The sequence below is a fragment of the Saccoglossus kowalevskii genome, chromosome 3 (genome assembly GCF_978046115.1).
Source record: "Saccoglossus kowalevskii chromosome 3, keSacKowa6.1, whole genome shotgun sequence".
In the NCBI taxonomy this organism is placed as follows: Eukaryota; Metazoa; Hemichordata; class Enteropneusta; family Harrimaniidae; genus Saccoglossus; species Saccoglossus kowalevskii.
This window is the reverse complement of record NC_140643.1, coordinates 38,836,750-38,854,961: the sequence shown is the minus strand read 5'-3', so window position 1 is coordinate 38,854,961 and position 18,212 is coordinate 38,836,750. Positions and strand designations below refer to the sequence as shown.

General features: G+C 35.3%; 1 protein-coding gene across 2 annotated transcripts in view; it reads left to right on the top strand.

The window, feature by feature from the left end:
* The window catches only part of LOC144357838 (synapsin-2-like), a 95,145-nt gene extending 78,467 nt beyond the window's left edge, over positions 1-16,678 (top strand). Inside the window, exons 7-13 of one of the 2 annotated variants that reach the window (XM_085497179.1) lie at positions 1,585-1,647; positions 3,032-3,174; positions 4,109-4,183; positions 4,778-4,880; positions 7,424-7,542; positions 8,501-8,528; positions 12,650-12,771. In XM_085497179.1, coding sequence (XP_085353305.1) covers positions 1,585-1,647; positions 3,032-3,174; positions 4,109-4,183; positions 4,778-4,880; positions 7,424-7,542; positions 8,501-8,525 — 528 coding nt within the window. In that variant the 3' untranslated portion in view covers positions 8,526-8,528; positions 12,650-12,771. Of the gene's footprint in view, positions 1-1,584; positions 1,648-3,031; positions 3,175-4,108; positions 4,184-4,777; positions 4,881-7,423; positions 7,543-8,500; positions 8,529-12,649 lie in introns of both variants that reach the window. The other variant, XM_085497178.1, reaches the window with a different exon arrangement.
* The last annotated feature ends 1,534 nt before the right edge of the window (positions 16,679-18,212 follow it).

Sequence of the window (18,212 nt, the reverse complement as noted above, 5' to 3'; positions counted from 1 at the left end):
CAGTAATATCCAGGTCTGTGTTTGTACTGATATTTGGGTGTATATAGTGGTGATGGGTATTTACATTTGGGTATAAGGATAAGTGTAGCCATTCCCTGCATAGAATACAGTAGATCTCCTCACTTATAATAAGATACAATTGGTGGTGGAAAAAATTATCAAATAATACATCTTGGGATATGTACGTTGCATGTTTTGTCATTACCTCATTAAGTAAATCCACTTCCTTAAGAAGAGTTCTTCTTTTGAATTATGGTAAACAAGTATTACCGAGTAGTTATATTTGCCTGCATTTAGTATCTGAAGATTTAAAAGACTTTTCAGTGTGTAAATCAGTGTATGGTTTGCCCCTTATATTAGGTGCCATGCATTTCCATCATGTGACTAGACTACATAGAATATATCTAGTTTAATATATAATTAATTACAAAATATTATGCTATATGCATTACTATAATGATTTTCCTTCATGTAAAGCTGAAGTATTGAAAATTTAACTGTAGCTTACAAATTGAGATCTGTCATTTTATCACTTTTCATAATTTAATCATCTAATTATATTATGCTTATATTAGTTCAAGTATCAGTCACTTTGTTCATTTAGGCAGTCAATGTAATCACCCAGTTTTATTGGCCAGTAAATATAATTATTTAGTTTCATTGACCAATAACCATAATTACCTAGTTTCATTTGTAAGTAACCATATTTATCTAGGTTCATTTACCAATAACTATAATTACCTAATTGCATTTGTCAGTAGCTATAATTAGCTAGTTTCATTTTGTCAGTAACCATAATTATTTAATCTCATTGACCAATAACCATAATTGCCTAGTTTCATTTGTCAGTAGCTATAATTATCTAGTTTTATTGACCAATAACCATAATTACCTAGGTTCCTTGACCAATAACCATAATTGCCTAGTTTCATTTGTCAGCAACCATCATTATTTAGTTTTATTGACCAATAACCATAATTGCCTAGTTTCATTTGTCAGCAACCATCATTATTTAGTTTTATTGACCAATAACCATAATTGCCTAGTTTCATTTGTCAGTAGCTATAATTATCTAGTTTTATTGACCAATAACCATAATTACCTAGGTTCCTTGACCAATAACCATAATTGCCTAGTTTCATTTGTCAGCAACCATCATTATTTAGTTTTATTGACCAATAACCATAATTGCCTAGTTTCATTTGTCAGCAACCATCATTATTTAGTTTTATTGACCAATAACCATAATTGCCTAGTTTCATTTGTCAGTAACCATAATTATCTAGTTTCTTTGACGCATACCATAATTGCCTAGTTTCATTTGTCAGTAACCATAATTACCTAGGTTCATTGACCAATAACCATAATTGCCTAGTAGGTGTCACCCTGGACTGCTGCAAAGCCCTGGGCGCCACCTACGCCAACTTGTCAGGCTACATTGTAATATAGTAATCATTGTAAGTTACTACAATAATACCAAAGTTAATCTATATCAATTACCTTCCTAGGCTTTTCTCCGAAGATGTTCGGCAACTCGTTTGCAACATTAAATTATCATTTGTCTATCTTTTTTTTATTTCATAGTTGATGACACCAAAGTTTCCATGTGTTGTGAAAATCGGACATGCTCATGCTGGTATGGGTAAGGTAAGTAACCAGCAACATAACATGAGTTTATGAAGAGTGCCACCTAGAGTCTGTTAAGGCAAATTCTTTCTTCATATGTGATACACTGTGTTCAACAGATTTGTAAGAGATGTACATATTATTGATACTTTTATTTATTACCAGAATTGTACAATAAACAACAGTCAAGTTCGAGGGTCATATTGTTCTTAGGATGTGTTTTTTTTTAATTACCACCATTTTTTTGAAAACATTAACAACCAGATTTCATTATGTGATTTTCCGATCTTGCGTAATGTGTGAAAGAATTGAATCGAACATCTGCCACAAAAATCAAATGATTTAATTTCTCTTTTTTAAAGTTCAATGTCAAAATGCCTATCTTTCAGAGAGAAATATGGTGTTGACATAGCTTTCAAAATTGAGCATCATCAAATGTTTACAGCTTGGAAATGCCCACAAAATATTTTCATGTTTGTAGCTTTAATGTCACTATGAGGCTATGACCTTTGTCTGCCTTATATTTTTATGTTTGATTTCATTCATAAAAGAATCCCACTGTGAACAGAAAATCATGTTCTTACATGTGTTGAAATGTCATGTCACCACTAGAGGGTGCTGTACATTGCCAGTTATTCACTCTGGAGAGTGTGCACGTTATCATTGCCATCTCTAGAGGGTGCTGTATACAATCATATGGTCACTCCCAGAGGGAGTTGCACCTCATAATTTTGTCACATCTAGAGGGTTAAGCACATCTGTTTGAATTGGTGAACATATACCAGTAATTTCCTACTTTGACATTGCTTGTCAGAAATAACAATATGCAATCACAGACTGTCAAAGTATTAATTTTTACTGATTTCATTTGATATTTGATCAATTCACTAGGTTTTATAATCTAATAAATAATTACCGTGCATTGCCTTATTATATATCTAGCTACAAATAGGAATAGAATATAATATCATTTTCAGTGAAAAACATAATATCAGCATTGGCTCTGAAGATTATATCAGTACTCCATACTTTGCCTTATATGGGGTAAACTTTGCACCAACATTGGATTTATTCCAGCTTATTGAATCACATTCGATCACATTTCTTTGTTCACATAGATCATGTCATCACACAGCAGAAATGTCAAAGAATGCAAATATTTTCACAATGCAACAGATTATCTATTCATTTGCCATTTCTGGCTATACCCCCGGTAACTTAATTAAATTATTATTGGGTTCTGTTGCTCAGCTATCAATACCTAGAATTGTTAACCATTATCTCTTGTAATGTTTTTAGTTCTTTTCAAAGAAGATGGAAAGATCTCAGTAAGATTCTATATTAAACAAAACTATATAATGTATTTATTAACTTGTGTGACAATTTTATTCTTGTATTGTGACAGGTAAGAGTTGAAAACCACCATGATTTTCAAGACATAGCCAGTGTTGTAGCTGTTACCAACTGTTATGCTACCATAGAGCCTTATATTGATGCCAAATATGATATAAGAATACAAAAAATTGGAACTAATTACAAAGCATTCATGTAAGTATGCTGGCTGCTATTAAGGTAGAAGCCTACTCATAAATTGACAAACCCAGAATTTATTCATTTTGCAATAAATTGTACTCCAAGGCAATAGAAGGATATTGACCTAAAAAAAGTTGGGTGTCACCAGCATTTTTTTTTTCGAGAAATTGATGGTTTTATTTTAGTGGAAAATCGCCATTTTGACACTATTATAATGCTTTTACCACAGGTTTCTATGGCAGAGATATTTATGCAATATCTCAAAATCTAGCCTGGTGACATAGGCTGAAAAAAATCATATATTGTTAATGATGGAGTACTTTTTGTTGTTTTGAATTATTTAAAAAATCTGGGTTTTAAAAAGTGTCAAAAAATGCAGTTTTTCTTTAACATTGTGTTCTATGTAAATGTTCTAAAAATAGCAATTTTCAAGAAATATTAGGGCATGTTTCTAAAAAAGCATAACTGTAACACACAAAATAATGCTATTTCATTGTACCATGAGACATTAGCTTCATGATTGTACATAACAAACTAATGAACATAGTCATGCGATTTATGACCAATTTTGTCAAAAATTATGACTAGGCTTCTACCTTAATAGAAGTTTCTACTCTTTTGGTGTAGAAAGGTGCTACTTGTAAGCAACGTTAAAATTGCTTGCAGTCTGAAGTATGTATGTACAACATTGTGATATTTTTTCATATACTTTTTTATCCTTTTTTCAATTGTACATTAGATCAAGTCAAAGATGATAAAATTTATCAAAGGTTTAAACCCTCTAACAACTCTTGCTGTCACACCGACAGACAACTATGGTGAAGAATTAAACAACCCTAACACAATTCACCCCACCCCCTCCCCCTCCCCTATTTCCTGTTTATCAGTATTCATATAAAACAAATTATATTTAAAGAAAGCCTTCATTGTAATATGATTTTGTTGATAGGAGGACATCTATATCTGGTAACTGGAAAGCAAATACTGGATCATCTGTGTTGGAACAAATTGCTGTTACAGATAGGTAAGTACATTGAACAATACCTTAGCCAGAAAAGAAGACATGGAGGTGTCATTGTGATCATGGTTTACAGTGGATGTATATCCCATCAAGAAAGTCTATTAATAGTATATGTATATCCTGGAGTAAATAATTTGCAAACAATATACAACAAATCAAAGAGTATGATAAAAACAAATTGTTTATCACCACCAATTTTGTCACAATTTAATTCATCGGACTGATTTGGCTTGAAGAAGATATCTGGTTGATTCAATCATCTTGTTTTATGAACCAATAACTATAAGTTGCAACATCTTGTATCAAAGTGATTCTGTGATGTCAAATAACATGTGTGTCATTCAAATAGACATCACTATTTCATTCATCTGATTTCATTTAGGATATAGTAAATCTCTCAAAAACAGTATTTTGTTTAGAAGGACACCAACATATCAAAAAAATATTGACAATGTGAATAGCACTTCTTGCATCCATTTACGTCACAGAATCATTACACCCCAAGAAGGAACAGTGTTTTGAAACCCATAGACACTACTTTTACTAAATACAACAGGTGCTGTGGCATTAATGATGGCTCATTTTTGTAATCTGTAGATTTAAATTCTGGGTTGATGAATGCTGTGAGATATTTGGTGGCTTGGAGGTAGTTGCAGTAGAAGCCATTCATGGTAAAGATGGCAAAGACTACATTATTGAGGTTGGTTTTAACGTAATACATGTACATTACTTACTGTCTATGTTGTAAACATACTCTCAGCACAACAAAGGTATTCTCTTCATCTTTATAAATATTCATAAATTTCTCAATTCAAATTGAAACAAAAGGTTTTTATTGGCTGATTAAATAACAGAGGAATGTTTTCAATTGATTTTGCACATTGTGCTCATTGATTGATTGGTTGGTTGAATATATCTGACATTGCAATTGATAAATATTTATAAAGATGAAGAGAATGCCTTTGTTGCGCATTGAGTAAACAACACACTTCTGCCACTGAATACAATATATGCTTCCAGTGAAAAGCTCTGTCTAATGGCATTTCTAATTTGATAGTTTGATATGCAATCAGTGACCCATGATATCACATATTACTAATTGGAATTAGAAATTGGGAACTTGAAAATGACACATTTGATTAATGTCTAAAACTAAATTTCAGATTTACTGTATCCTTATCTGGTCACATCAATGTAGCAGGATAGGGGTTAAAACATTCATTCCAAAAATATTTTGTCTATTTGGCAATTGAGGCCATATTTTGGCATCTTAGGAGATTGTCAGACAGTGATGTCACAGTCTGTGTGCCAATTGCCTATAGTGTGTGACCAAGGCAGTATTTTATTTTTATTGTCAGTTAAATGTCTAAAATATGACATCACATTTGTCTGTATGATACATGTGATAAATTAAGTACAACCTTATAATATTCCTTATTCATAATGTACTTTAGGTCTTTGAATTTTATGCATTTCTAAAACTACTGTCCAGGGTATTTTGTGGTCCAGTGATGTTTGAATGGACCATTGCCATATATGTCCATGTACACATACATTAATTTACTTGTCTCTGAATAGGCATTTGTGCATCGTCCGCCTGCACAGTGTTGCTCCGTTCGAACATTCCTCCCTCCACAACACCGTGCGGTAATTCTATTCATAACTGTGTATGTCACATGGTTGCGCGATAGAAAGTTTACTGACCAATAGAAAGCTTTGTTACAATGACTACCAAAAAGCGCTTGGGGCTTTGCATTTCTGATGTCTTCATCTTCAGCTTTGTTTCTGTCAATATATGTTGCAGTGACACCATGAGCTTTGAGGTATAACACCTACTCTTCTATAGTACCCAACAATGGTGACAACACTATTACCATGCTCAATAGTCGCAAGGCTGGTAAAGCATAATAACATAATGATTTACCATTTCCAGTGCGACTAAAAACGAACACATCAGACTCGGAACTAAGTACCCTGAACGGCTTTTGTCCGAATATTGTATTGCCTCGACATCCACTGCAAGCCAACACAGCTTCCACTGTGCGAGCATTTTCACCGCCTGGCAACCATCATGGTGAAAACAAAGGCCCAAAACTCTCAGAAAAAAATACTTTGGGATGGTTGTTGACACCCCCTGAACCGTGTAACAAGATTACGCCTGCATATGCAACATATTTAAATTTCGTTGTTTAGGATTTCTTTAAAGTTAAGTTTGTGCTGTTTTTTCGATTTTAGCTATTTTCAACGGCTTTTCGACCAGCATTCCACAGCAGCTCGCGCAGAGCCCATAGAAATACATGGCAGAGTGGTGCGCGTCTTTAAAGCGTCTTGTGACTTAGCTCCGCCCCGACAATGTTGATAGCTTGGCCAAGCCCATTGATGAAAGAAGCAATATGATTGGCTGTTGGTAAACTGATTCCAAACTGTGAGGGCATTGTCACATACACATATTCCTAATGAAATACTTCAAGGTGATAGTGGAGTGCTTCGTCGGAACATTCACCTTGAAAATTCAAGATGGCATTTGTGGTGACACCAAATTTCTGCTTCACTCTGTATTATTGTTATTAAGTAAAGGTTAAAATGCATGTATATTAGCTTTGAGGCATGTACTAATTTTACTGCCTTATTATGGTTGCATTTAGTTATCTTGCCAGTTCACTTCATAAGCTATATACTTGTAAAATACTGCCTTGGTCAATCACGTTTAAATTTGATGATTAAGTTTCCTTCTACCAAACTGATATACATCCCCTTACATGGCGGTATCATATATATGGGTCTAATATAAACAAAGATGGCGACTTTGACTGTTGCGCAGATCAACAAGTTCAAACTGAGACGTTTCCAAGCTTTAATTAGGTAATTTTTAGGTGATTGGCAAGTCACGCCCAGGTCAAACCTCATACTTGTGATTTCCATTTGAAGAGCACATTGGATTGTGGGAAAATCAATGTTTATTACAGAAATGTCGCACATGGGCAGCACGACGACCACCACGCTTTAAACTTAGTCTTACCAAATCAAAAGTTTAGGTATCTTCTCTCTGATGGGATTTCTCAACCAGAGGGCATCTAACTCAAAAATGATCTGTAACATGAGCTCTGATTGGTCAGATGTACACTGGCGACCAAAATTCAAATAAATTTCACATTTCTACAATCTGTAGCTTAGTGAAAAACAGAATATTTCGTCAATCATTTGTTTAATCACCCCTGTTTAATAATATACAATCTTTTACAGGTTAATGACAGTGCCATGACCTTACTGGGTGAAAACCAAGATGAAGATCGTCGCCAGATTAGTGACGTTGTTGTCCAGAAGATGAACGTGCTTGTCAAGTCAACCCCCCCTAGTATGCGGTGAGCCCTAGTAGTATCTTTAGGGGGCTCTTTCCATTTTGTTATCAAATCTCTCAAAATACTCTGAATTGATCTATTTTCACTTCGCAATTATTCGTTAGCTATATGTTCTGATTTGTCAACCAGTAGTCAATATTCAGTTTTCTCATGAAATTGTTCATTAATAAGTATTATTATCAACCTGGGTAATGGTATCATGGTTAGCGTGTTGCCTAGCAAAAGGGAGGTTCTAGGTTTGATTATTTTTGATTATCACTTAGTAGTATGAATTTAAGTATTGTCTGCCCTGCATGTTGCTAAGGATACATAAAAACTCACCAAAACTAAATTGCATTCAGTGTTCAGTGTACACATGCATACATACATACATACATACCCCCCGGTACATACGTCCTAATACGTTACAGGTAAGGATACATTATACAAAAATTATTACTATAAAACACCATAGCCAGATTTTTCTTTTTTCCATGGAATAAATCTAAAAATATAAGCATGATCATATTCTTACCTTATTCTGTTTGACTATTTGATTTGGTGTGTAAATTCTATTCTAATAATAAGATTTAGGAATACAGAATTCACAAAAATTCATTTTTTGAAAGTTAGTATATCAGTTTATATGTTATATTGGTTTGTGTTAGCCCCCTAGAATGGGATTGTTGTCACTTATCTCAATTTTCTATTTCCATGAAAATTTGAACAAAATTGCTTCTCGGTTTTTAAGAGTATAAATTTTAATCCTGTAAACATGTATTACCTCGGTATATATATATATATATAGTTCGTAGCTTTCTGCGGCAAACTATACATAGCATCTCTTGCATAATAAGGCAGGAGAGAAAACAGTGAATGCATATAATGTCTCAAACTGTCAACTGGGAAAAAATATACAAAAATAAAATGTGATTTATTTATTGGCAAATCAAAACAATTGACTTATTTGTTTGCTTCATAGAGAAACCAACTCAGTAGCTTTTTAACAGGTAAATACAAAAACATGTCAATTAAAACTTAACAAAAACAAGTTGCTTTTTTTATTTTTACGAAAATAGATCATATCACTGTATTTATTTTGTTCACTTTATAAGTATGCATATGGCTGTTTATTGCTTTGCACTCTAGCACTGCCTTGAATAACAGATTGCCACTCAACCATATTGTAATGAATACTGGGAATGTTGTATGAAATATCAATTTCTTGTGCTGTACATGTTGTGCTGATGTGGCTATAACTTTATCACAATAATCATTTTAGCTTTTGATCATATTTGTATCTAAACTCCTGTCATAGCACACCAATTATCACCCACCATGTATGACAATGCATATATATATATACTCTGCCATTCCTATAATGATGGTATGACCCAGTCTGCCATTTCTATAATGATGGTATGACCCAGTCTGCCATTCCTATAATGATGGTATGACCCAGTCTGCCATTCCTATAATGATGGTATGACCCAGTCTGCCATTCCTATAATGATGGTATGACCCAGTCTGTCATTTCTATAATGATGGTATAACCCAGTCTGCCATTCCTATAATGATGGTATGACCCAGTCTGCCATTCCTATAATGATGGTATGACCCAGTCTGCCATTCCTATAATGATGGTATGATCCAGTCTGCCATTCCTATAATGATGGTATGACCCAGTCTGCCATTCCTATAATGATGGTATGACCCAGTCTGCCATTCCTATAATGATGGTATGATCCAGTCTGCCATTCCTATAATGATGGTATGACCCAGTCTGCCATTCCTATAATGATGGTATGACCCAGTCTGCCATTCCTATAATGATGGTATAACCCAGTCTGCCATTCCTATAATGATGGTATGACCCAGTCTGCCATTCCTATAATGATGGTATGACCCAGTCTGCCATTCCTATAATGAGGGTATGACCCAGTCTGCCATTCCTATAATGATGGTATAACCCAGTCTGCCATTCCTATAATGATGGTATAACCCAATCTGCCATTCCTATAATGATGGTATGACCCAGTCTGCCATTCCTATAATGATGGTATGACCCAGTCTGCCATTCCTATAATGATGGTATGACCCAGTCTGCCATTCCTATAATGATGGTATGACCCAGTCTGCCATTCCTATAATGATGGTATGACCCAGTCTGCCATTCCTATAATGAGGGTATGACCCAGTCTGCCATTCCTATAATGATGATATGACCCAGTCTGCCATTCCTATAATGATGGTATGACCCAGTCTGCCATTCCTATAATGATGGTATGATCCAGTCTGCCATTCCTATTATGATGGTATGACCCAGTCTGCCATTCCTATAATGATGGTATGACCCAGTCTGCCATTCCTATAATGATGGTATGACCCAGTCTGCCATTCCTATAATGAGGGTATGACCCAGTCTGCCATTCCTATAATGAGGGTATGACCCAGTCTGCCATTCCTATAATGAGGGTATGACCCAGTCTGCCATTCCTATAATGAGGGTATGACCCAGTCTGCCATTCCTATAATGAGGGTATGACCCAGTCTGCCATTCCTATAATGAGGGTATGACCCAGTCTGCCATTCCTATAATGATGGTATGACCCAGTCTGCCATTCCTATAATGATGGTATGATCCAGTCTGCCATTCCTATAATGATGGTATGACCCAGTCTGCCATTCCTATAATGATGGTATGACCCAGTCTGCCATTCCTATAATGATGGTATGACCCAGTCTGCCATTCCTATAATGATGGTATAACCCAGTCTGCCATTCCTATAATGATGGTATAACCAAATCTGCCATTCCTATAATGATGGTATGACCCAGTCTGCCATTCCTATAATGAGGGTATGACCCAGTCTGCCATTCCTATAATGAGGGTATGACCCAGTCTGCCATTCCTATAATGAGGGTATGACCCAGTCTGCCATTCCTATAATGATGGTATAACCCAGTCTGCCATTCCTATAATGAGGGTATAACCCAGTCTGCCATTCCTATAATGATGGTATAACCCAATCTGCCATTCCTATAATGATGATATGACCCAGTCTGCCATTCCTATAATGAGGGTATGACCCAGTCTGCCATTCCTATAATGATGGTATGACCCAGTCTGCCATTCCTATAATGATGGTATGACCCAGTCTGCCATTCCTATAATGATGGTATGACCCAGTCTGCCATTCCTATAATGATGGTATAACCCAATCTGCCATTCCTAAAATGATGATATGACCCAGTCTGCCATTCCTATAATGAGGGTATGACCCAGTCTGCCATTCCTATAATGATGGTATGACCCAGTCTGCCATTCCTATAATGAGGGTATGACCCAGTCTGCCATTCCTATAATGATGGTATAACCCAGTCTGCCATTCCTATAATGATGGTATAACCCAGTCTGCCATTCCTATAATGAGGGTATGACCCAGTCTGCCATTCCTATAATGATGGTATGACCCAGTCTGCCATTCCTATAATGATGGTATTACCCAGTATACCATCATTTAATGATGGTATGACCCAATCTGCCATTCCTATAATGATGGTATAACCCAGTCTGCCATTCCTATAATGAGGGTATGACCCAGTCTGCCATTCCTATAATGATGGTATGACCCAGTCTGCCATTCCTATAATGATGGTATTACCCAGTATACCATCATTTAATGATGGTATGACCCAGTCTGCCATTCCTATAATGATGGTATGACCCAGTCTGCCATTCCTATAATGAGGGTATGACCCAGTCTGCCATTCCTATAATGATGGTATAACCCAGTCTGCCATTCCTATAATGATGGTATGACCCAGTCTGCCATTCCTATAATGATGGTATGACCCAGTCTGCCATTCCTATAATGATGGTATGACCCAGTCTGCCATTCCTATAATGATGGTATGACCCAGTCTGCCATTCCTGTAATGATGGTATGACCCAGTCTGCCATTCCTATAATGATGGTATGACCCAGTCTGCCATTCCTATAATGATGGTATAACCCAATCTGCCATTCCTAAAATGATGATATGACCCAGTCTGCCATTCCTATAATGATGGTATGACCCAGTCTGCCATTCCTATAATGATGGTATTACCCAGTATACCATCATTTAATGATGGTATGACCCAATCTGCCATTCCTATAATGATGGTATAACCCAGTCTGCCATTCCTATAATGAGGGTATGACCCAGTCTGCCATTCCTATAATGATGGTATGACCCAGTCTGCCATTCCTATAATGATGGTATTACCCAGTATACCATCATTTAATGATGGTATGACCCAGTCTGCCATTCCTATAATGATGGTATGACCCAGTCTGCCATTCCTATAATGAGGGTATGACCCAGTCTGCCATTCCTATAATGATGGTATAACCCAGTCTGCCATTCCTATAATGATGGTATGACCCAGTCTGCCATTCCTATTATGATGGTATAACCCAGTCTGCCATTCCTATAATGATGGTATAACCCAGTCTGCCATTCCTATAATGATGGTATAACCCAGTCTGCCATTCCTATAATGATGGTATAACCCAGTCTGCCATTCCTATAATGATGGTATGACCCAGTCTGTCATTCATATAATGATGGTATGACCCAGTCTGCCATTCCTATAATAATGGTATGATACAGTCTGTCATTCCTATAATGATGGTATAACCCATTCAACTATCCTTATTCATTTGGTATTACCCATTTTGACATCCCTCTTATAATTATATGATCCGCTCTGCAATCTTTTTGATAATAGTATGCCCCTCTCTGTCTCCCCTATGATAATTATATATCCCAATTACTATGGTAATGGTATTATCAACTCTGTCATCTGATAATATTGTCACCCACTCTGCCATCTTTTTGATAATATGATCCAGCCTGGGTATTACCTTATTCTTATTTCCATGGATACCAACAACCCTCCATGCATTGCGTAGGTGGGTGATGACACATTGCAATATGTATTGGCTAGTATGTATATTTGTTTTTACTGTATTCTTGATCATTCTACAAATTCAGAGTGAATCTTATGTTCCTTTATGCTAAACTACATTACAATCAGACTAAGATGAACTTTTAATCATTCTCCCATTTTATTTTGTTTACAGCAAAACCCCTTCCGGTCAACAATTACTAGCGAGTTCTCAGAGTAGCTCACCAACTGCAGCCAGTGGCCCCAGTGGTAATGTGACACCTAAAAGTAACACAGGAGCACAGTCACCAAGTACCCCTAAAGTAATCACCCCATCAGCAAGTCCACAGAAACCATCAACATCATCACCAGCTTCCTCACAGAGGAGTACACCCCCCACTGCACACAGATCACCACCAAATATCAACCCACCTCCTAAAGTATCGCCACCAGAAGAAGAAGATACTTTCAAGAACCTGAAGAGGACATTTGCCAACATTTTTGGTGATATCAATTGAGATATATATAGACTTGCTGTCGAGTAAAGAATTTGCCACCAGCTGATGGTTGTTCTATAAGATATGCTCCACCTGTAATTCCGAAAAAAATCGGTGAAGTCCATTGTCCATTTTGTAGATTTTCCAATAACCTTGTGTCTGATTTAGTGTCCATCAACACATGGTAAAAGTGTTATTGGTAATTATTGTTGCATGAAAAGTTTATCACTAGGAAAGTTGTCACTGCCTCACTAAAAGTATGTGTCCACCCCTGTCTTGCTAATGGTATAACCTGAACAATTGATAATTAAATTGTAAAAGGTTATTCCATTGAGTAACTACGGGGAGGAGATGAACATACTTCCCCATCAGTAAGAATACATGGTGTTATAAACTAATATAGTAATACCATATATTATTTTAGGCAGAGTAAACTTTATTTTGGACCAGAGTTGTCATATTGAACTGACACAATATTATCTTCATGATTTGTTTAGGTGTGACTTTGTTAAAAAAGGGAAGGCTGCAATACTTGTTTCCATGGTTACTTATTTTGGTGTAATTCTCTTAGACATAACAAAAATTGATGTTGATATTGATGTTTCTGGTCACTGCGTGCATTAGTTACAAATTTGCATGTGGCATTTTTTTTAAATGTTTTTTGTCAAAATTTTAGAAAAAATGAAAGAAAAATCATGAATGTAAAAACAATTTCAGAATAAAAAGTCATTCAGAAAATTAATGTTTTCCTTCTTGGTCTTGGATGCTGCTGCAATGATGAATATACACAATAAATTATTGTATAGTATCAGACATCAACAGACCTTATTTATCAGTCACTGAATTGTATATACAAGTTTTGTCAAACTATCCTACGTGTATTGTCCATTTGTGATCAGTATTTGTATAGTGAATGTAAGTATTAGTGAAATGAAGCAGAAATTATAAATGTAAATATAATAATTGAATAATACTTTTGAATTTATACTGTATGTTACTGTGATAGTTATATGGGATGCAATGATTGGTCACTACAAACCAAATGATAAAACTACCTGGTCAATATTAATCTGCAATGAATACTGGGTTTTAAATGTAATCTGTAAAATGTCCACATTACTTTTTATAAACAGTGAGAAAATGTAATAACTTCAAAGCTGAAAAAAGAAATATATTTAAAATGAACATGCATTTTAAATATAGTCAGAGTCGGTCATTTTTAGTCACACTACCATTGAGCAAATTTCATGATAAATTTTTTCTACACACTATGCCAGTTGCTGAAAACTACCGGTACTCTTATTTTGTTGTTTTATGTGACTGGTGATTGTGAATCACTCCAGTGTTTAGATTGATGGATTAACATATAATATGAGTACCTCTGACATTGAGTTCTGCCAACATACAGTATCCACTGTGAATATCTTGAAGTAGGCATAAATACTTTATTATACTGTATACCAGTATGTTATATTGTGTTGAGTCAAAAAACTTGGTACATCATTTTAGTTTGCTATAACTTGTAGACTAAGGCTTTGTTTCTATTCTTAACATTATGGAAGATTATATCACTGGAGACAACACCCATGTCAGTCTCTGTTAAATCTAAACACGACAATTGGATTGGCTAGGCAGATGTCCTTCTTTTCATTGACAAAGTCCCTGCATGGGCTTGTATAATAAGTAACTGCTTAGAAATATTATGTGACCCTGTACTGTCTGAGTGCATATTTTGCAGTATCCTTGTAATAACCTTATTATAATACATCTTTTTCTCCCAGGAATACATCATGGGAATGCCGAAATCCAAAATGTTTAGAACAGATTTAGTCCAGTCAAACCCTTGGGGCAGCCATGTTTGTTTTTATTATTAGAGGACAATTATGCACGTAATCATTTCATATTTGGAATTTGTGTTTCCTAATATGGTAGGATGAAAATACCCATTGCAATACTGTAAAATTACGGCACGCTGTAACTTACAGTGTTCTGGTGACAGATGTATAATAATTAATAATATATCAATATTTCAATTGTCTGAATACATCATTCTGATTGGTAGAAAGCATGTTTTCAATTAATGTACTTAGTATTTCCAGAAACCAAGTTAATCTGTAACTGATATAGAAAAACTTTATGATGAACCATGTTAGAGCGATAGCAAAATATATTACAAGATCATTTCAGAAAAGACGAGATAACCTGTTTGTGTAAGACATTAGTTGATATTATATTTTACAAGAATACATACAATATCTTTATTTGACATACACCCTCTATAGGTGAGTACATATACATGACTCCAGTGACTTGTAAGCCCATTGGGCTGGGTGACAGATTTTTATTTTCAAGCTATGTATTTACTGAATATTTTCTTATTGTCACACGTCACTTTAATAAACATAACTACTACTATACAAGCCATGGTTAAATAGAATAAACGTAAATAATACATAGCAGAGTTATATCCTTCTGTCAGCTTAAATCAGGAATAACTGTATTCTGTCCTACAGACTGATATTGGATAACTATGATAGTATGGAATATCATGAATGAATGTGTCATATGCTTTCGTGACTCCTGTGTGATTGAAGTGTTGGTTTGTGTACTCCATACATATGCACTGTGAATAATTATGCATCATTAATTTATTAAACATTAACCATTTATCAAGATGTGTTTTACAAATTTAACATGCTTGCAATACTTCTTATCATTCTTAATTCAAATTGTGTGTATAAAGTTGTTTTTAGTGATGTAATATTATTGGTGACATGAATGAAATACATTTATGTTTAGTTATGCCCTCTATAGGTCAAATCAAAATTAATTTTGTTTTTATAGTAAATGTTTATTATCAGTAGTGTAGTAGTTATTTGAATAATATATGTACAGTGGTTGTTCACATGCTCCAATAATTACTCACATTGTGTATGGTATTTTCAATCTAACCTATGTATAGTACATTTTACTATATTCATACAGAATTTATTGCTTTGTTCTATGAATCAACATTCCATGAAAACAATTTTAATGGTATAATCAAATTAAGTACCATGACACTACTTGTGAGACATCACAAAGCAATATCAGTAAATGTGTTGCTTTAATTTCTACATACCAGTAATTCAGAACTTGATCTAAAAATATTTAATTGTTAATCAGTGTCCCAACAAAATCGACATTTATAACATATTTAGAATACCACCAAATAATAATATGTTTTGTATTTAATTGTCTCAATGAACGGTGAAGTTCTATTCACAATTTCTTTAGTATTTCTAGACAAGGTGGGTAGCACACATTTTACCAGATCTGCACTAACCATCTTGTTTAAATCTGTACAGAGAAAAGCTGTCATACTGTAAATTCATTAAGTTTTAATTTTGCTATTTTCGTTGATAAATTCAATCTCATGAGCATAGCAATATAAGTCATTGTGTCCCTGCCAAAGTTGTAAACTTAAAAGCTACTGAGTCCGCTCAAACTACTGAAATAGTGAAAATAAAATGTTTTACAGTAATGTCAACCAACTCATAATGTATTGTTTCTGTGCAATATATCTTCAGAAATAATGTCTGTTGGAACTAACCAGTCTATTTGTACATATTGTGTTGTAAAAATATTTAGAGTTTCAGGAATAGAGAATTAAATAAGATTTCTGCCAGTTACCTTGCCGTGTTGTATGACGATAGGAATGTGTATGCAAATAAATGAGCATCATATTATTGTTGTCTGTCAATTAGCTCATTATTTTGCTACAACAGTTAACAAATTATGCACAATGTGAGAGGATCTGTGGTTTACATACATTTTATATTTACCAATGTCGTGTTTATTGTAGTTAAAGTGACAACAGATTTCTCAGCCAAGTCATTAAAGCGACAGCTGTGATTTTGAACATTTTTGTGTTTAAATATAACCTCATAAAGATGACCAAATCTTGCCAAAATATTGTTTTAGACACAACTGCATGGACGAAGTAACCCTACATCAGGCTAATATTACAAGAAATGCATTGTGAGAACTAAGGGCCGAGTAGTCACCATTTCGTAATAGATGGCGCCCTCTGGAGACCAGAATTAATCCATGCAGGAACTTAATTAATACATGCAGGCTGTCCTCAATACTATGCTAAAAAAAATACCTGACCAAGCTCAGTCTGATCATATTGGAGTAACTAGAGTCACTATTATGCTAGGTGTATGCGGAATCATCTTCCTGATCCCTCTATGTTACAGGAGGAAAGGTCTCTTTTATCAGTGATAAATATCAAGTTAGCAATTAATTGAAGGTCAGTTTTAGGTGAGGTATTTCCCAGGAAGATGTGGTAAAAGCACATGTGAAGCAACCAGTAGAAACTACTAAAGTCTGGTCCTTGTGCCCAGTCTGGCACAACCTCAAATGTTACACTCCAGCCATTAGCTGTTATGTAATTATCTAGTTGGGTGTTGAAAATATCAGTATTGTAGCTGAACAGGGAATGCCAAACTCCTCACTCAAACACTGAATGTACACCTCTGACTTTGCTATAAAAAACAATCATGTGTGTTTGACTTTAACCCCGTGTAAACAGACTTGCCATTTGACTTTAAAAGCTAGTTCATAGCTTATATCATTGCCCATCAAAGAGCATTATTCCTTTCCGAATATTATTTATTTTGGCCACAGTGATTCCTTTGATGGCGTATAAAAGACTTTATAGGGGTAGCATACTGAAATGTCATACTTTTAGATGTTTATGTCCAATGGACCTGTTGGTCATAAGGTACTGCTTCCATCACAACTCCACTGGACTCAGGATGAATGTTAAAGCGCGGTAGTCGTCGTGCTAAGCATGTGCGAGATATATGGGTCTCGTATAAACAAAGATGGCGACTTTGACTGTTGCGCAGATCAACGAGTGCGAACTGACACGTTTTCAAGCTTTAATTGGGTAATTTTCATGTGATTGGAAGGTATCGAAGAGGTCACCAGCGGTAATCAGTGCAATTTGCGCCCGAGTCAAACCTCCTACTTGTGATTTCCATTTGAAGTGCGCATTGGATTGTGGGAAAATCAATGTTTATCAACACAAATGTCGAACATGCGCAGCACTACGACTTCCGCGCTTTAAATATACACAAATGGGGCCAATCCAGTAAGAAGAATTGCCACCTGGTCATCAGGTACAGATTCTGTCACAACTCGACTGGACTCAGAATGGATGTTAAATATATACAAGTTGAGCCAATCCTGTAAGAAGAATTGCTACCTGGCCAT